We start from the raw sequence: 14,573 nt of genomic DNA on the forward strand, positions 1-14,573 counted from the left end.
TAAGTACTTTCTGAGAGTTACTGTGGTTACAAGTTTAGTTGACATTTTTTACTAGAGTAACATTGAGCAACAAAGGTGGCATGTAGCTAAGCCCTAAGTTTGCTCTTCCTTGTGGCCTTTTGATCAAGAGATTTAGCGGCATCTCAAGCACATCCCATTAAATACTTAACACTGTTCAGTGCACTAAGTATATTTTGATCACTGTGCACATTAAACTTAATGAGTAACCCCAGTTTTAAGGACATATTTACCATATGCTTCTAAGTTTTTGCTTCCTCCAAACTAACATCTGGTTTTCTTTAATCTGTCTGCCAATTGTTTTGCTGATTCCTGGGGGGGGAAAACAGCAAAAATTCTGGAAGGATGTAAGTTGTGCAGTGCGGTGATGTGCATGTAAAGGCTTGTGCAACTTCACCACATTGTTGTTTGCTGTTTTTTTGCACTTTTTGAAGTAAGGTTGAACTGAGCTGATGTGGAGTTGTGTGGAATTTGCATGCATCACAATGTGTGTGGTTTCTTTTACTGTGGCTATGTTTTAATTTGACATTGTAATCAAGATATGAATTCCTAACGAGCATATTTCATATTCTCTTACTACTGACCAAAACAATGCTGTGGAATCTGTCTGACATTCCCATTTATGAATTAAAAGATAAATAAATACATTTCCTAAACAGAGCAATTGGAAAGCTCTGTTTGAGCTTAGTAAAGAAAGCAAGAATCTGGAACCTGGGTTAAAAATGACTGCATCTGGCGCTGCCGATGCAAAGCAAGACTTTATAGATTTTCTTAATGCTCCGCTCAGTGGCCATTTTTTGCAAGGCTTAATAGTATGCAAAATACTGTAACTCAGGAACTCAGTTTCCATCATTGCCATTGAACCCACTGCTTTAATCGTGTAAAAGACTGTGAAATATATTAGCTAGGACCAGTAGTATCAAAATAATAAGTGACAAGCATTCAAAGGTAGACAAGCATAGAAATGCTGCATTTACATGTTCTTGGAGTGTAATTGCTGTATTGTTAAATTATTACAATTATATCTGGACTTCAAAATGAAGCCTACACATGGCATGATGTATTGGTGAAAATAATTAGGGACTTGATGCTTTCAAGCAGTACAGTTTCTTTTGGCTTAGCACACACTCCTATATAATTTGTTTTTGATTATGAGATGACACAGACATGTGTGCTGTGTGCTGACTCAGAATTGCTGTCAATGATAGATTTCCCATGCTTATTGTAAGTCAACAATTGTGGTGGCATGTCAGCTAATACTGTTTTCTTTGATACAGTGCAACAACCACCCACTCTTACTCACCAGTCTCCAAAGGACTACATAGTAGACCCGAGAGAGAATATTGTTATACAGTGTGAAGCGAAAGGAAAGCCTACCCCCAGGTAAGTGTCGATGATATGACACGCGATATTGTTTGTTTTTGCTCTTGTGCAATGTCTGGACTTTTTTCTTTTTTTTTTTTCAAAACAAGAAATAAGCCATGGTGTTGCTTAAAGATACCGAAAAACAATGATTATTGTCTGCAATTATTTAATTCTAACTTACCTAATTTTATTTTTGAATTGGGTCTAAACAAAATTAAGCATTGAAAAGCGTATTGCAGAGTATTAACCATATTAATACAGTGAGAATAATTATATATTTTTTTAATTTAATTGACATTATTATTTCTTTTTTTTTTTTCATGCACAGCTTTTCCTGGACAAGAAATGGAACACATTTTGATATAGAGAAGGATGCCAGAGTAACAATGAAGCCCAATTCAGGAACGCTAGTCATTGACATCACTGGTGGTAAAGTCGAGAATTATGAAGGGGTGTACCAGTGCACTGTAAGGAACGAACACGGAACAGCGGTTTCTAACAATATAATCATAAGACAGTCCAGTAAGTCACCACTCTTTTACAGAGTTTACAATGCAAGTCTAAACCAGCCAACTAACTTTTCATACTCATAACTTGTCTGTTTTTGTGAAATACCTTTACAAGCGTTTTGCATTAGCATTTTGTGTGTATGTTTTCCATTGACCTGATTGGTTCATCTGTAATTCTTTTCTTTTCTCTTTTAAAAAAAGATATATTTTTAATCATCAAATTCATCTATCTAGAAGGTAAATGTACAGCCTACCTGGGAAATCTGCATGAAATCTGTATACATTTTCCTATATTAATGTTTCACTCCTTTGTTCCACCCACCATTTTAAGACTTTGTGATACAACATGTAATTTGAAAATGTTTTATTCCCTGTGGTTTACCTGATTTGTTTTGTTCCCTGTTAAATGCATATGTTCTGCTGTTCTTTCAATATATCATTCAACATAGCACTTACAGGACTTAAAGGAGAATGAACCAAGATTGCTTAGGTGGTTGTTATTAGGGCTAACAGTATTACAAAGATATGTGTGATTCTTGTGTTTTATACTTCAATATGGAATATGCATGTTGTTTAAAGGCAATAAAGACAACTCAGTTGTTAAGTTCCTGGTATCAAGTCACTTCCTGTGATGTACCTTGGTTTCACACCAATGGTATAACTGCAATCCAGGTATATGGCCTTCAGAACAAGAAGTGACTAGATAACAGGTACAAGAACAAGTACAAAAATTAACCAAAAGACCTTCAACACAAGAAAAGGAAGACCCATGATATTGCTGCTAATAAGATATGAATAAAACCTCACTTAGCACCGCTTTAAAAAATAAACACTGAGTCACATTTGTTTTTAAATACACAGTGCCTTGTTTACTTATCTTCACAATCACTAGGGACAAAGACTGAGGAAAATGTTGTGAAAGGCATTGAAAATATTACAGTGAATACAGAACAGGTCTGGAATTTAAACAGGTTATTGTATGAATGAATATTGACAAAAGATTAATTTTGTTTCTGTTTCATAGGGTCCCCCTTGTGGTCTAAAGAAAGGGTTGATCCCATTTTAATCCAAGAGGGGAACTCGCTGATACTTGAGTGTAGACCCCCAGCTGGTCTCCCTCCACCCATCATATTCTGGATGGATAACTGTAAGTATAGTTATTGTATATTATAATAATGTTCAGGTCTCCGAAACCTCTCCCCTCAGCATCTGTGTGCTTCTGGATGCCAGCTAATTGTGTTGCGTCAGACATAACCGTGAAATATGATTGTAGACTCAATTGTTTTTGTTGATATTTCAATCACAAGCCGATTATTCACGTTTAAAAAATATCAGTTGTAAGCATTTTTTCACTAGTGTACCCTAATTACAAGACTGAAGGTAGGATAAGAGCTACTTGATTTTCAATAATGGGTATTATTGGTGGTTGAATCTATTGTTAAAGGGCACTTATGCAGGCAGAAATAGTGTTCCAGATGATACCCTATAGGCTACGTGTATATGGTTTCTATAAAACTGCTCCCAGTTTACACAGTTTTCCTGTTTAGATTTTCAGAGACTGACGCAAAGTGAGAGAGTTTCCCAAGGCCTGAATGGAGACCTATATTTCTCTAATGTAAAAACAGAAGACACTCGAAATGACTATATTTGTTATGCCAGATTTAACCACACTCAAACTATACAACAGAAACAACCAATTTCAGTGAAGGTTTTGTCCAGTAAGTACCATTTCCAACTACTTTTATCTCCACAGAAATAAACCCTATGACAAAACATGTTATGTTAAAAAAAACTATAAAAAAAAGTAAAAATTTGTATTTTTAATTGATCATCTTTGAGCACTTTTGCTTAAGCTCTTTAGTTAAATGTCTTTTACTTTTACAATGTTATATTTGTATGCATTATTAACCATGCCTGTGAAGGAGTGGAACCTGATGTAGCCTTTCCCTTCTCCAGATACCTTATGTAGGAGCAGTTTATTAGGTGGGGGTTCTTTTTAATATTTTGGATTTTCCCTGAGTCAGCATTTTGAAGTTAGACGCACTTGTGACCCCAAACGATCCTGATTTCTGAAACCAACCTGATTTCTGCCCCACTGCTTTGCATGCTTATGATTTTTTGTTGTATTACAGTGGATGCAATCAATGAGACTATTGCAGCTTTTTTGAATGACACTGAATTTTATAGTGGTGAGTTTTGGTGAACCCTAGTGATAACCCAGTAGCCTAACAACAGTAGAACTAGATGACTAACCTCAACCCTACGTCCACTTTAATGCCTCTGTTCCATTATAATTGAATATGAAACCCTAATATTGTCATCTATTTCCCCCAAAAATATGGTTCATTGTCATTGAACATGGAAGGAAAGCACCGTAAGCATCATAGATCTCTTTTCTCATTTTCTTTTTTGGTTTAAAGTGACTGTTGTAACATTTATAAACATCCATTGAACAATTCCTGTTCTATTAAAAACTGTGTCTGTTTATAGTACAACTGAGTGTCTTATGGGAATAAAGTAACTTACAGCAATTTGGACATTTCAAAACTTCTAGAAGCACCTTACTGGAAATTTAGCAGTTGGAACTTTCAGAGGTCGCTGCTCACATCTTTCATTAAGAGTGAGCATGGAACAAAGCACAGATTGGCTTGTAAAAAATGGTGGACCTGTAAGAGTTAGCAAAAGCCTGATGAAATATATTGACTTTTCTGAAGCTTTCATTAAATGTTTCAGATAGCCCAGCAGGGGAGAGACGCCCAACATTTATGATTCCAAAAGGACAAACAAGCAATAAACTGGTATTGAGAGGACACGTGCTCAAGCTGGAATGCATTGCAGAAGGGCTGTAAGTGATCACAGTTAGAATTTTCAGTTTAGCACAGTTTACATTGTAACACTGTATTAGTGTTATGTCAAGTGTGTCATTTTGATGTTGTAGTTTAAATGTGTGTGGATCTGATATCCAGTTATATAGCTTGTTTTGTTATACAGTGTTTGCAGCTTAGTAGTAATATTAAGTTGCTGTGTTTGTTTTTATTTTAAATAAATTAGGTTGAATTATTTTTTTCTTTTCTAAAGGCCAACACCAGAAATTCAATGGAGGAAAGAAAGTGGAGAACTACCAAGCAAGAGGACTTTTCATGAAAACTTCCAAAAGACACTGAAAATTATTGATGTCACAGAGGCAGATGCTGGACTCTATCGCTGTGTTGCGAAGAACAGTTTAGGCTCTATACACCACATTATAAACGTTACAATAATGGGTAAGCTTTGCATTTTTTAATGCATGATTTAGTTTACATTCCCCACAAAATATATAACTTTTTATAACTATTTACTTTTAGTAAAAAAAAAAAGAAAAGAAAAAAGAACTGTACTGTATGAGGATACAGTCTGCTCTAGTGCGTGGAAGCTATCAAAAAGGCAAACAGCTACAAAGATATGCTGAAAGACCTGAATCTATTTTGAGATCAGTCAGCTACTAAGAAACGGACGAGCTATGTCATATGGTACATTTATTCCTTTTAAATGATGACAATTATGGTTATTAAAATAACTATAGCAGAAGGATGCAGCTAAGGCTGGTGCCATGGCTCCAACAGCTGGAGTCAGACTGGAAGGCTTTTAGGACATCTCCTACTTTAACAATCCAAGGATTTCACCAGAGATTATTAGTGTAATGTGGGTTTATAGTAGGAACTAATCCATTGATCTTAACAGTGCACTGTAGTATTTCTAGCCCAGTCTGAAAGGAAAGCACTAGCAACGCAATTGATCATACATAGATAACCTTTAATAGCAAGTTGCAGTAATACAGATAGAAAGTAATGCTAAATGAGTTAGTGCAAAATCCCAAGTGATTTTTTGGGATTTACATATTCTTTCTTGTGATTTGTGAGTTCATACAGTCAAGACCAATTCTGCGAGCATTCTGCAAGGTTAATAATGCTGGGAGCAACAGTTCTATCTTCTCTGAACAGATTTATCCTCTAAAAACATACCAACAGTGCATTATATTGGAAACAAACTATCTTGAGACTTTTAGATCACCCTAGCGTTGTGTGGTTTGGATAAAGAATGCTTCTTATCATGTTTACTACTTCTTGCTTGCAGCCCTTTACTATGAACAAAAGGATGTCTTCCGGGTTCTCTCGCCTCTGTAGTTTGCGCTTTGTATATTTTAAAATAGGTATACATAAAGGGGCCAGCACTGACTGTCAGTTTTGTGTGATGGAGAAGTTTTAACGTATTCCTGGGAATATTCTAACCATCTTTTATATTAAACAATATAACAATAGTGAAATGAATAGAGGGTACTTCATGAACGTCCATGGAGTACTGTAGTTGTCCCAAAAATGGCTGTCCTCATGAGGCAAAAAACCCACAAACACTGTGTGAGGCGTGTGAGTAAAAATGGATTTTCCAGACAGTGATTTACGTGTAAAAATTAAAATTTTATTTAATATTACACGGAAAAAAAAGAAAAATAATAAAGAAGGATGTGAGGGAGGGAGTGCTGGAGTAATCAAAAATAAAGGAACGGAAGCCTCTTAGTCCTCTTCGCGCTCTGCTTAAATCCAAAAATAAAACAAAAAGGAATAAAAACAGAAAAGAGCCAAGTTAGTAAGGCCTCCGTTCGTGACGCAGTCCAAACTCCCACGTACTTCCCTCCAGCCTTTTTTCCCCCGCCTCTATTCCTTAGGACCAACCCCGAACACAGTAGCACGTTCCCTTTAGTATGCAAACCCCGCCCCGGTAGTCAGTGGATCACCAATCCTAAACTGACAGGTATCCTTAATTTCACTTGACTCCAGTGGCTGGAATTTACATACTCGTACTTCCGCCTCTCACCAAGGTGCCGCCCCTCAAAAAGATGACTTTTGTCATGGTCACAAGACCTTGGTAAGGGAAGTCCCGAGTTGGTTTGATGCCTTCTACTGTTGGGAGGCTGAATTGCAGACCGAAACCCCTTTGACTCATCACACACTGGTATGTGTAAGCCGAAATCTGAATATCAAGCTTCACACTTGCTTAGCAACGCAGCATCATTTGGAACAGTGAATCTTTCTAGTGTTGGTTTTAAACAATTTAAATATAGATTCCAAAATGAGATCTGGATCTCTCTCTCTCTCTCTCTCTCTCTCTCTCTCTCTCTCTCTCTCTCTCTCTCTCTCTCTCTCTCTCTCTCTCTCTCTCTCTCTCTCATCTCTCTCTCTATCTATCTATATCTCTATATATATATATACTCCCATCCTAATCTATACCCGTCCCCCCTCCGCCCCATCCCTCTATATCTATATATATAATATAATATATGTCCTCCCTCTCTATATTATATAGATACAACACGTGCTTTTCTGTTGTGCTGAAAAAGAAAAAGAAAATCAATGAGGTATATTTCAACGCATGCTGTATAATTACTGATTTTGTGTTTTTTTGTATTTCATTTTATTATTATAGCTAGTCCATATTGGATAACTGAACCCAAGAATCTTGTATTAGCCCCTAAAGAGACTGGCGTTCTTATCTGTCGAGCCAATGGAATTCCTGATCCTTCCATCACTTGGTTAATGAATGGTATTCCTATTGAAAGTAAGTTGAGCCTATTTTAGAGAAAAAAAGACTAAACAAGCTAATTCTGCAATATTTTAATTGTACATTTCTTTATCTTGTTTTAGATTCTCCTAAGGATCTCAGCAGGAAAGTAGACAGAGACTCAATAATATTCTCTGATGTACAAACAGGATCCAGTGCTGTTTATCAGTGCAATGTCTCCAATGAATTTGGGTACTTGCTGGCAAATGCATTTCTCAATGTACTTGGTAAGTTTATTAAACTTCTGTAACTAATCTGTAAGTTCAATTATTTAATTGATACTGCAGCATTTTTTGTATGAATTGCATTCCTTTTTAACATCTGTTGTATGGTATATTATCAAGCAAACATAAAAGAGATAATTGTTCAAATAAAGTTTTTCATTTCTAAATCAAATTCAGCAGTCTGGCACATTTGATCCAATCTGTACCGTTGTCTAGGCATAGTTCTATGTTTTTGATAAACTCCCAATTTATAAATTTATATTTAATCAAAAACCAATAATAAACAGTCTGGGGAAAATACGGAGACAGCTGTGAATGTTTTATACCCTTAGAGTAATGATATTTACGTTTTCTGCATATGATCATTGGCGAGCGCACATTGAAGTGATATGCCATTCAGTTTAAATTAAAAATTCTAACTTTTTTTTATATATATATATATATATATACCAGCTGAACCACCAAGAATCCTGACTCCAGCTAACCAGATGTATCAGGTCATTACCAACAGCCGTGCTTTGCTAGACTGTGCATCCTTTGGCTCGCCAATACCTAAAATTAATTGGTAAGATCCTTTTTGAAACTGATTTAGATTTTAAAGAACAGTATTACATTAGAATAACAGAACAGCCAAGGCTAGCCACTCGCTGTTTTAATGTGATACTAGAGTAATAACACAGTAACTCAAACATAATTGGTACCTGTCTACTTTTACTAAAGAATCAACCGATCAACAAAGACTGGGGGAATAACCAAAACATTTTGTTGATAAGTAAACACTGATTTTTCCAATGCAAGGTTCAAAGATGATCAAACAAGTATCCTGGATGGAGACCCATATGTTATACATGATAATGGCACACTGGAAATCCATGTGGCACAGAAAGACAATAATGGGAAATATACCTGTATAGCAATGAATGACTTGGGAAAAGCAGAGAACCGTGTCCAACTGGAGGTCAAAGGTAATCATTCCAAATTGTTATTATATATTTTAATGAACTATGTACAGTAAATATTCAACCCTAGCATAGATAAAGGGCTTTGTTTTAATCTGTGAGGAGTCTGAATCAATTATTTTGAAGTTCTGGAGAAATATTTCTTAACAACTCTCTTATGTTCCAGACCCAACAAGGATAATAAAACAGCCTGAATACAGAGTTGTACAATTTGCTGGAAAAGTTATTTTTGAGTGCAAGGTTAAACATGATCCAACCTTCACACCTACAATTATGTGGCTGAAGAACAATGAAGAATTACCAGACAATGAGAGGTATATTCTGGTAGATCTTTTAATTTATTAAAATGCCATATCAGTGGGTCCCCAGCACTGGTGTTGTAGTCAGGCTGTGTCTTCTGATTGTGGTTCGCATAACACTCACTCAAAGTTGCAGGTCTTGGCTGGGACCCACAGGCTGCTCTGCATAATCTTTGCACTTCCACGAGAGAGGAAAATTAGCTCATCATGCTTTGTTGACCCCTGCTGGTCAGTTACCCAACGCATTCCGGGCCTTCAGGGTTCAGTAACATCATTAGGTTTTGCAGGTAAAAATATGTAACTAGCTTAACAGTGGGACCTGAGGTGTATGTATCTGTGTGTATACAGTATAGGAACACTTCACCTAAGGGAACACCCTTGTGGTGTTATGGATTTTTCCCATTGTAAATTCTCTTGCTCAAGGAACAGGAACTTCACTTACAAGAACACCTTCTTGGCACCAATAGCGATACAGTACTGTTTTGTAAAAAAGTGACTTGTCATCGTGAGAGCGTCATGAGGGACACTGATTGGTTTATTAAATTAATTGTTTTGTATTCTGATTTCCACGAGTGCCTCTCATCGCTACAAAATGGCATGTAAACAAACCTTAAAATGCTCCGCTGTTTCTCTTGCTACACAAAGTTGGAAATTGTCAGAGTTCTTGAAAAAAAAACTGAATCAGACACAAGTCGCCGAGCAATTTGTTGTTTCTCGTTCTGGTGAGTTGCTTCACCATTCTGTTAAATAACATGCATGTCTTGTATATTTCTGCTGCATTTTGTAACGTGTGTAGGGTTGCTGTTTATTAACGTTAAGTTAACCCTAAGCAACGACCATTATTTTTCCCTCTGCCATTGTGATATCCCGAAACACATCCGCCAGCTAAATTCATAAGGCATAACTAACTATAGCTCTATTCAGTTGTGTGTGTGTTTTTGTGTGAAACACATTGGCACGCAATTATTTGTCTTTTAAACTCGGTATGTTTTGATCGAGTGTAACTCAAGTTTTGTGAATAAAGTTGATCACGTTGATGTTGTGACATTGCTTTCAGAAGTACAGTAGAATTTAGATGGGCACTGTCTCGGGATAGCACTGTAGAGCTTTCCAGATAGCAAGAAAATACCATGGAAATGGAAGCATTATGTTGATAAATCAGTAGTTTTTTGTTTTTGTTTAAGATTTATAGTTGGTGAAGACAGTCTGACTATTGGTGAGGTTACTGAAATCGACGAAGGCACTTACACGTGTATAGCAAACACCTCACTGGACAAGGACTCTGCCAGTGTGGAGCTAACTGTTTATGGTAAGATCATTTTATTTGTCCTTTTTTCTTTTTCTTTATATGTTTTGTCTAAGAAATAATGTTTTGCAAAACTACAGATATATTACCACAGATATAAAAACCACTGGGGGTCTGCCTTAGTTATATGATCTTAACAGTGGAAGATCGCAGCTCCAACTCTGAGCAGAGGTTTTATTAAAATTAAATCCAATAAAATGGTGTGGGGTGGAAGGGGGCAATTAGGGGTAATCAATCCCATTAAAAAGATTCCTTTCAGTGGTCTAATGATTGCTATTTTTTTCTTACCTTTACTGATTTTACTCTTGTCATTTATTGAAAGTATTCTTCACATATCTGTACTAAAGTATTTATTAATGTCATTTCACTTTTAAACATACTAATGAAATACTCGTATTGGTGTTCCATGTTTAATATCTATTTGAGCCTTTAGTTGACATGGTGGTTTGCATGTCCGTGAATGTCAAGGGGGCCTTGTGGGTGTACAATGTTTCTACATTGTTTTTTAATGTAAAGATTGCACAGTAAATCAATGGCAAGTTTCTGTCTGAGCATATTGTACGTTCAGTTACATTGGTTATCAGTACCAATGTAGTGAAAAACTAAACACATTTCTAGAAATATATCATTTTCCACAAATAGTTATATTGAATCCTGTACTGTGCTGATTACGTTTATACTAGAAAAAAAAAAAAAACTAATGTAATATACATAATGTTAACTTACTAAGTAATTGTAGCGCCTATCAGTACAAGTGAATTCAGGAAGTAACTTTATCCTCATCCCTCAACATTGCCTTTAATATCACTTACAGCTATATTGCACTGTTCATAGATATATGTTTAAAATATTGGAAAAACATTTTGTGACTGGTTACACACACTCTAATTGGAACTAATATTGGATTAGCTATTTCTGGATGTTATCAGTTAAATTAATCAGTGCAGCTGTTGTACATAACATATTGATTTTAATGGGAGACTTACGAACTGAAGTTTTAATGTCAAAGTATATCTTGCATTGGTAGTTTCAGACTACTGTATAAACCCTAGTTTATGGTTCGAATAATGTATTATTGTGCTTGTATTACTAACTACTAACACCAACTTAAACCCTACACTGCTGTCCTTTCAGCTGCTACCCCAACTCCAGCTATCATTTACGGTAAACCAACAGCAAGTGTCTGTCTGAGCATATTTCACTTTCAGTTAACTTGGGACATTTTCTGGGTTTTTTTTTTTTTTTTTTTTTTTTTTTTTTTTTAGTTTGTATTCAAGCATGCTGTTGTTATCGGGGAAATGTTTATTTCATCCAGTATGGCAGCATCAGCATAGCGAAACACTGTGGAAGACAATGATTCCATTCATGACATATCATGTAGTTATTCATGAAGATTATGTATTGTGCACGTCAGTTCTGAGCCATTGCTTCCACTCTTTTCTGTATGTCATTCGTACTGCTTTTTAAGAATATTTATTGTTCTGTGTTTTACATGCATGATAAAGATCTTCAAATGAAGCTTAACTGCATTTATTTGTCATCTGTAACAAAAGTATCCAACATAGTATTGTTGTCACCTATGAATTATTTTGAGATTATTTTAGTTGATTGAGCATGTCTTCATCACATCACGGTATTTTCCAAAAATAGATTGCTGCAATATTGAAAACACAGGTTATTTGTAATGTAGAAACAGTTAACATCACTTTGTAGTTTTATAACTCCCTTGAATTGGGTTTTGCGTACCTGCTTTTGAAATATTAAAGACATAACTAAAGGAGTTTAAAAAATATCACTGTGATGGTTTACATTTTTTTTTTAAAACATGCATGTTGCCATTTTGTTTTGGCTTAAATCGATGTCATTTGTTTTTTCATTCATGGTTGCTATTTTTAATGGACCAGCTATTTCTCAGAATGGTTAATAGATCACTATCTCTGTGTTTACTTATTGTAGGTCAATTGGTAACATGCTTGTAGCTGGTCAAATTCAAATTATATAATATATATATATATATATATATATATATATATATATATATATATATATATATAGATATAGATATAGATATAGATATATAGACGCACACACACACACTTTGGACCAGGACAATGTTTTTGTTCTTGGTTTTCAGATCGACCTGATCCGTCCACTGATTTAGAGCTGACAGATGAACGTGAAAGAAGCATTCATCTCACATGGACTCCAGGGTTTGACCACAACAGTATCATTGAAAGTAGGTGTACTTCTTTATTGAGAATACTATTAGCCTTTTGAAAGTTTACATTTTGATTGCTTCGCAACTGAAAAGGTTGTAAAAAGGTAAAAATGGCACTTTTGCATTGTTGTATTTAAGTCTTTGTTAAAGCGTTTTACAAACACCCAGCATAAAATTGTGAACATCATTTAAGAGAAAAACACTCTGGTGTATCTAACATATGAATTGAAGAAACCAGGGAGTTTGTGTGTATTGTAGTTTTAGAAACAGTGCTGTCAGATCCTGAAAGTGAGCCAGATAAAAGCAGGATATGAAACCAAAGGTTTTTTTGTTTGTTTGTTTTTTTAAATAAAAATATAAACTGAAACAGATACCAATACCGTCACCCTAAAATGCATTAAGCCTATTTTAGTTTTTTTTTTTTTTTTTTTTCTAGACAAGCTCAGATGTCTGACAGAAACCATGCAGTTGACAGTTGATAGAAATACAAATGCCTGTGTATTGTGATTTTGTAGAGTACATAGTTGAGTATGAAGATGGACTTCATGAACCGGGAGTTTGGCACTATCTGACCGAGGTCCCTGGAACAAAGAGCAATGCACATCTAGAACTATCTCCACATGTACTCTACTCATTTCGTGTGGTTTCCATGAACGAAGTGGGAAGAAGCCAACCCAGCTCTCCATCACGACAGTACCAAACAGCCCCGGCCGGTACGGAAGAACACATTCTGTTTAAAACCAGAAAATCCTATGAAATCCCAAAATAGTTTCTGTGAAGAATTACTGTTAAACAATAAGGATCGCGATTCTTGAATTAATATATATTTATACCCACAGCACCAGATGAAAACCCATCAAAGGTAGAAGGTGCAGGAAATGAACCTGACAATTTGGTGATAACGTGGGAGGTAGGAATGTGTTATCTTTTTCAGAAATATTCAGAACACAATTCTCATATTAAGATGTACTCTTCACAAGAAGAGATACAATTACATATTAGCTTTTATTTGATCAGGAAAAATCAGGGACTATTTTTAATTGCTTTTACGTGTCAAACAATTCCATCTCGTTTACATTACCACTGTCACAAGCTGGTAATATAGCTTCCAGCAGTGTTTTATTTGTGCTTTTCTGTTTTGACAGAAAATTAATGAATACATTTTCTCTTACTAACTTTATGGTGCTCAATACATGACCCAGAAACAGTCAATAATAATAATAATAATAATAATAATAATAATAATAATAATAATAAAACATTCTTGAAATATCTCTGTGCTTCATCAATAGACTACTGCTGAATTAAAAAATATATAAATCATAGGTAATTTGCAAAGCCAATGTTTTATTCCAGCTGGGAGTGGTAGCAAGTTTGCAGGGCTCACAGATTGTCTTTTAATGCAGACTCTAACAGGTATACAGTCAAATGGACCAGGACTCCAGTACAAAGTTCATTGGAAACAAAAAGATGTGGATGATGACTGGACATCTGTGACGGTTGCAAATGTTTCTAAGTACATTGTTTCGGGTACACAGACCTTCGTCCCATACGAGATCAAAGTACAAGCTTTAAATGACCTTGGGATTGCTCCTGAGCCTTCTACTGTTGTTGGGTATTCAGGAGAAGACTGTGAGTATTGTCTGAGTAACTGCAACAAAGAACCATATTTATTCACTTTATACACAGATTAACTTAAACTGTGAAAGCCCCATTTTGCTCATACACCATCTAGTGGATGTCCAATGCTACTGCACATCTACTACATGTTTCATATACAATAATACAATTTCAAGCAACTTAGTTTACAAAGATGTAATATCGCAAAAGTCAATACTATTTAGAGTACACGCACTGCATATGGTGTCTAGTTGTACTTTCCTGTCTAGCAGGAAGATTGTTTTAAGCTGTTGACCCAGATATGCTTTGATCTTCAGAGGTGATTAGCAAGGAGTAAAACAATTCTTACTGCACGGTTATTTAATCTTGTTCAGCCAATCACAGGGTTTAAGTAGCCCAAGCCATTTTATAACACTCCTTAACATTTATTTTTTAAATCATTATTGTATTCTTTTACCAG

The 14,573-nt window shown here is 35.5% G+C and overlaps 1 protein-coding gene across 21 annotated transcripts in view; it reads left to right on the top strand.

Moving 5' to 3' along the window:
- Window positions 1–14,573, top strand: part of LOC121319967 (neuronal cell adhesion molecule-like) — a 100,028-nt gene that overhangs the window by 71,760 nt on the left and 13,695 nt on the right. For 9 of the 21 annotated variants that reach the window (XM_041257975.1, XM_041257981.1, XM_041257982.1 and 6 more), the window contains exons 4-22: window positions 348–365; window positions 1,296–1,401; window positions 1,712–1,905; window positions 2,917–3,039; window positions 3,440–3,610; window positions 4,025–4,081; window positions 4,626–4,737; window positions 4,971–5,155; window positions 7,353–7,484; window positions 7,571–7,714; window positions 8,165–8,276; window positions 8,510–8,676; window positions 8,837–8,984; window positions 10,154–10,278; window positions 11,410–11,439; window positions 12,410–12,511; window positions 13,009–13,206; window positions 13,333–13,403; window positions 13,900–14,125. In XM_041257975.1, coding sequence (XP_041113909.1) covers window positions 348–365; window positions 1,296–1,401; window positions 1,712–1,905; window positions 2,917–3,039; window positions 3,440–3,610; window positions 4,025–4,081; window positions 4,626–4,737; window positions 4,971–5,155; window positions 7,353–7,484; window positions 7,571–7,714; window positions 8,165–8,276; window positions 8,510–8,676; window positions 8,837–8,984; window positions 10,154–10,278; window positions 11,410–11,439; window positions 12,410–12,511; window positions 13,009–13,206; window positions 13,333–13,403; window positions 13,900–14,125 — 2,421 coding nt within the window. The remainder of the gene's footprint in view (window positions 1–347; window positions 366–1,295; window positions 1,402–1,711; window positions 1,906–2,916; window positions 3,040–3,439; window positions 3,611–4,024; window positions 4,082–4,625; window positions 4,738–4,970; window positions 5,156–7,352; window positions 7,485–7,570; window positions 7,715–8,164; window positions 8,277–8,509; window positions 8,677–8,836; window positions 8,985–10,153; window positions 10,279–11,409; window positions 11,440–12,409; window positions 12,512–13,008; window positions 13,207–13,332; window positions 13,404–13,899; window positions 14,126–14,573) is intronic. The other 12 variants (XM_041257979.1, XM_041257986.1, XM_041257990.1 and 9 more) reach the window with 5 other exon arrangements.

Source organism: Polyodon spathula, chromosome 8 (assembly GCF_017654505.1).
Source record: "Polyodon spathula isolate WHYD16114869_AA chromosome 8, ASM1765450v1, whole genome shotgun sequence".
In the NCBI taxonomy this organism is placed as follows: Eukaryota; Metazoa; Chordata; class Actinopteri; order Acipenseriformes; family Polyodontidae; genus Polyodon; species Polyodon spathula.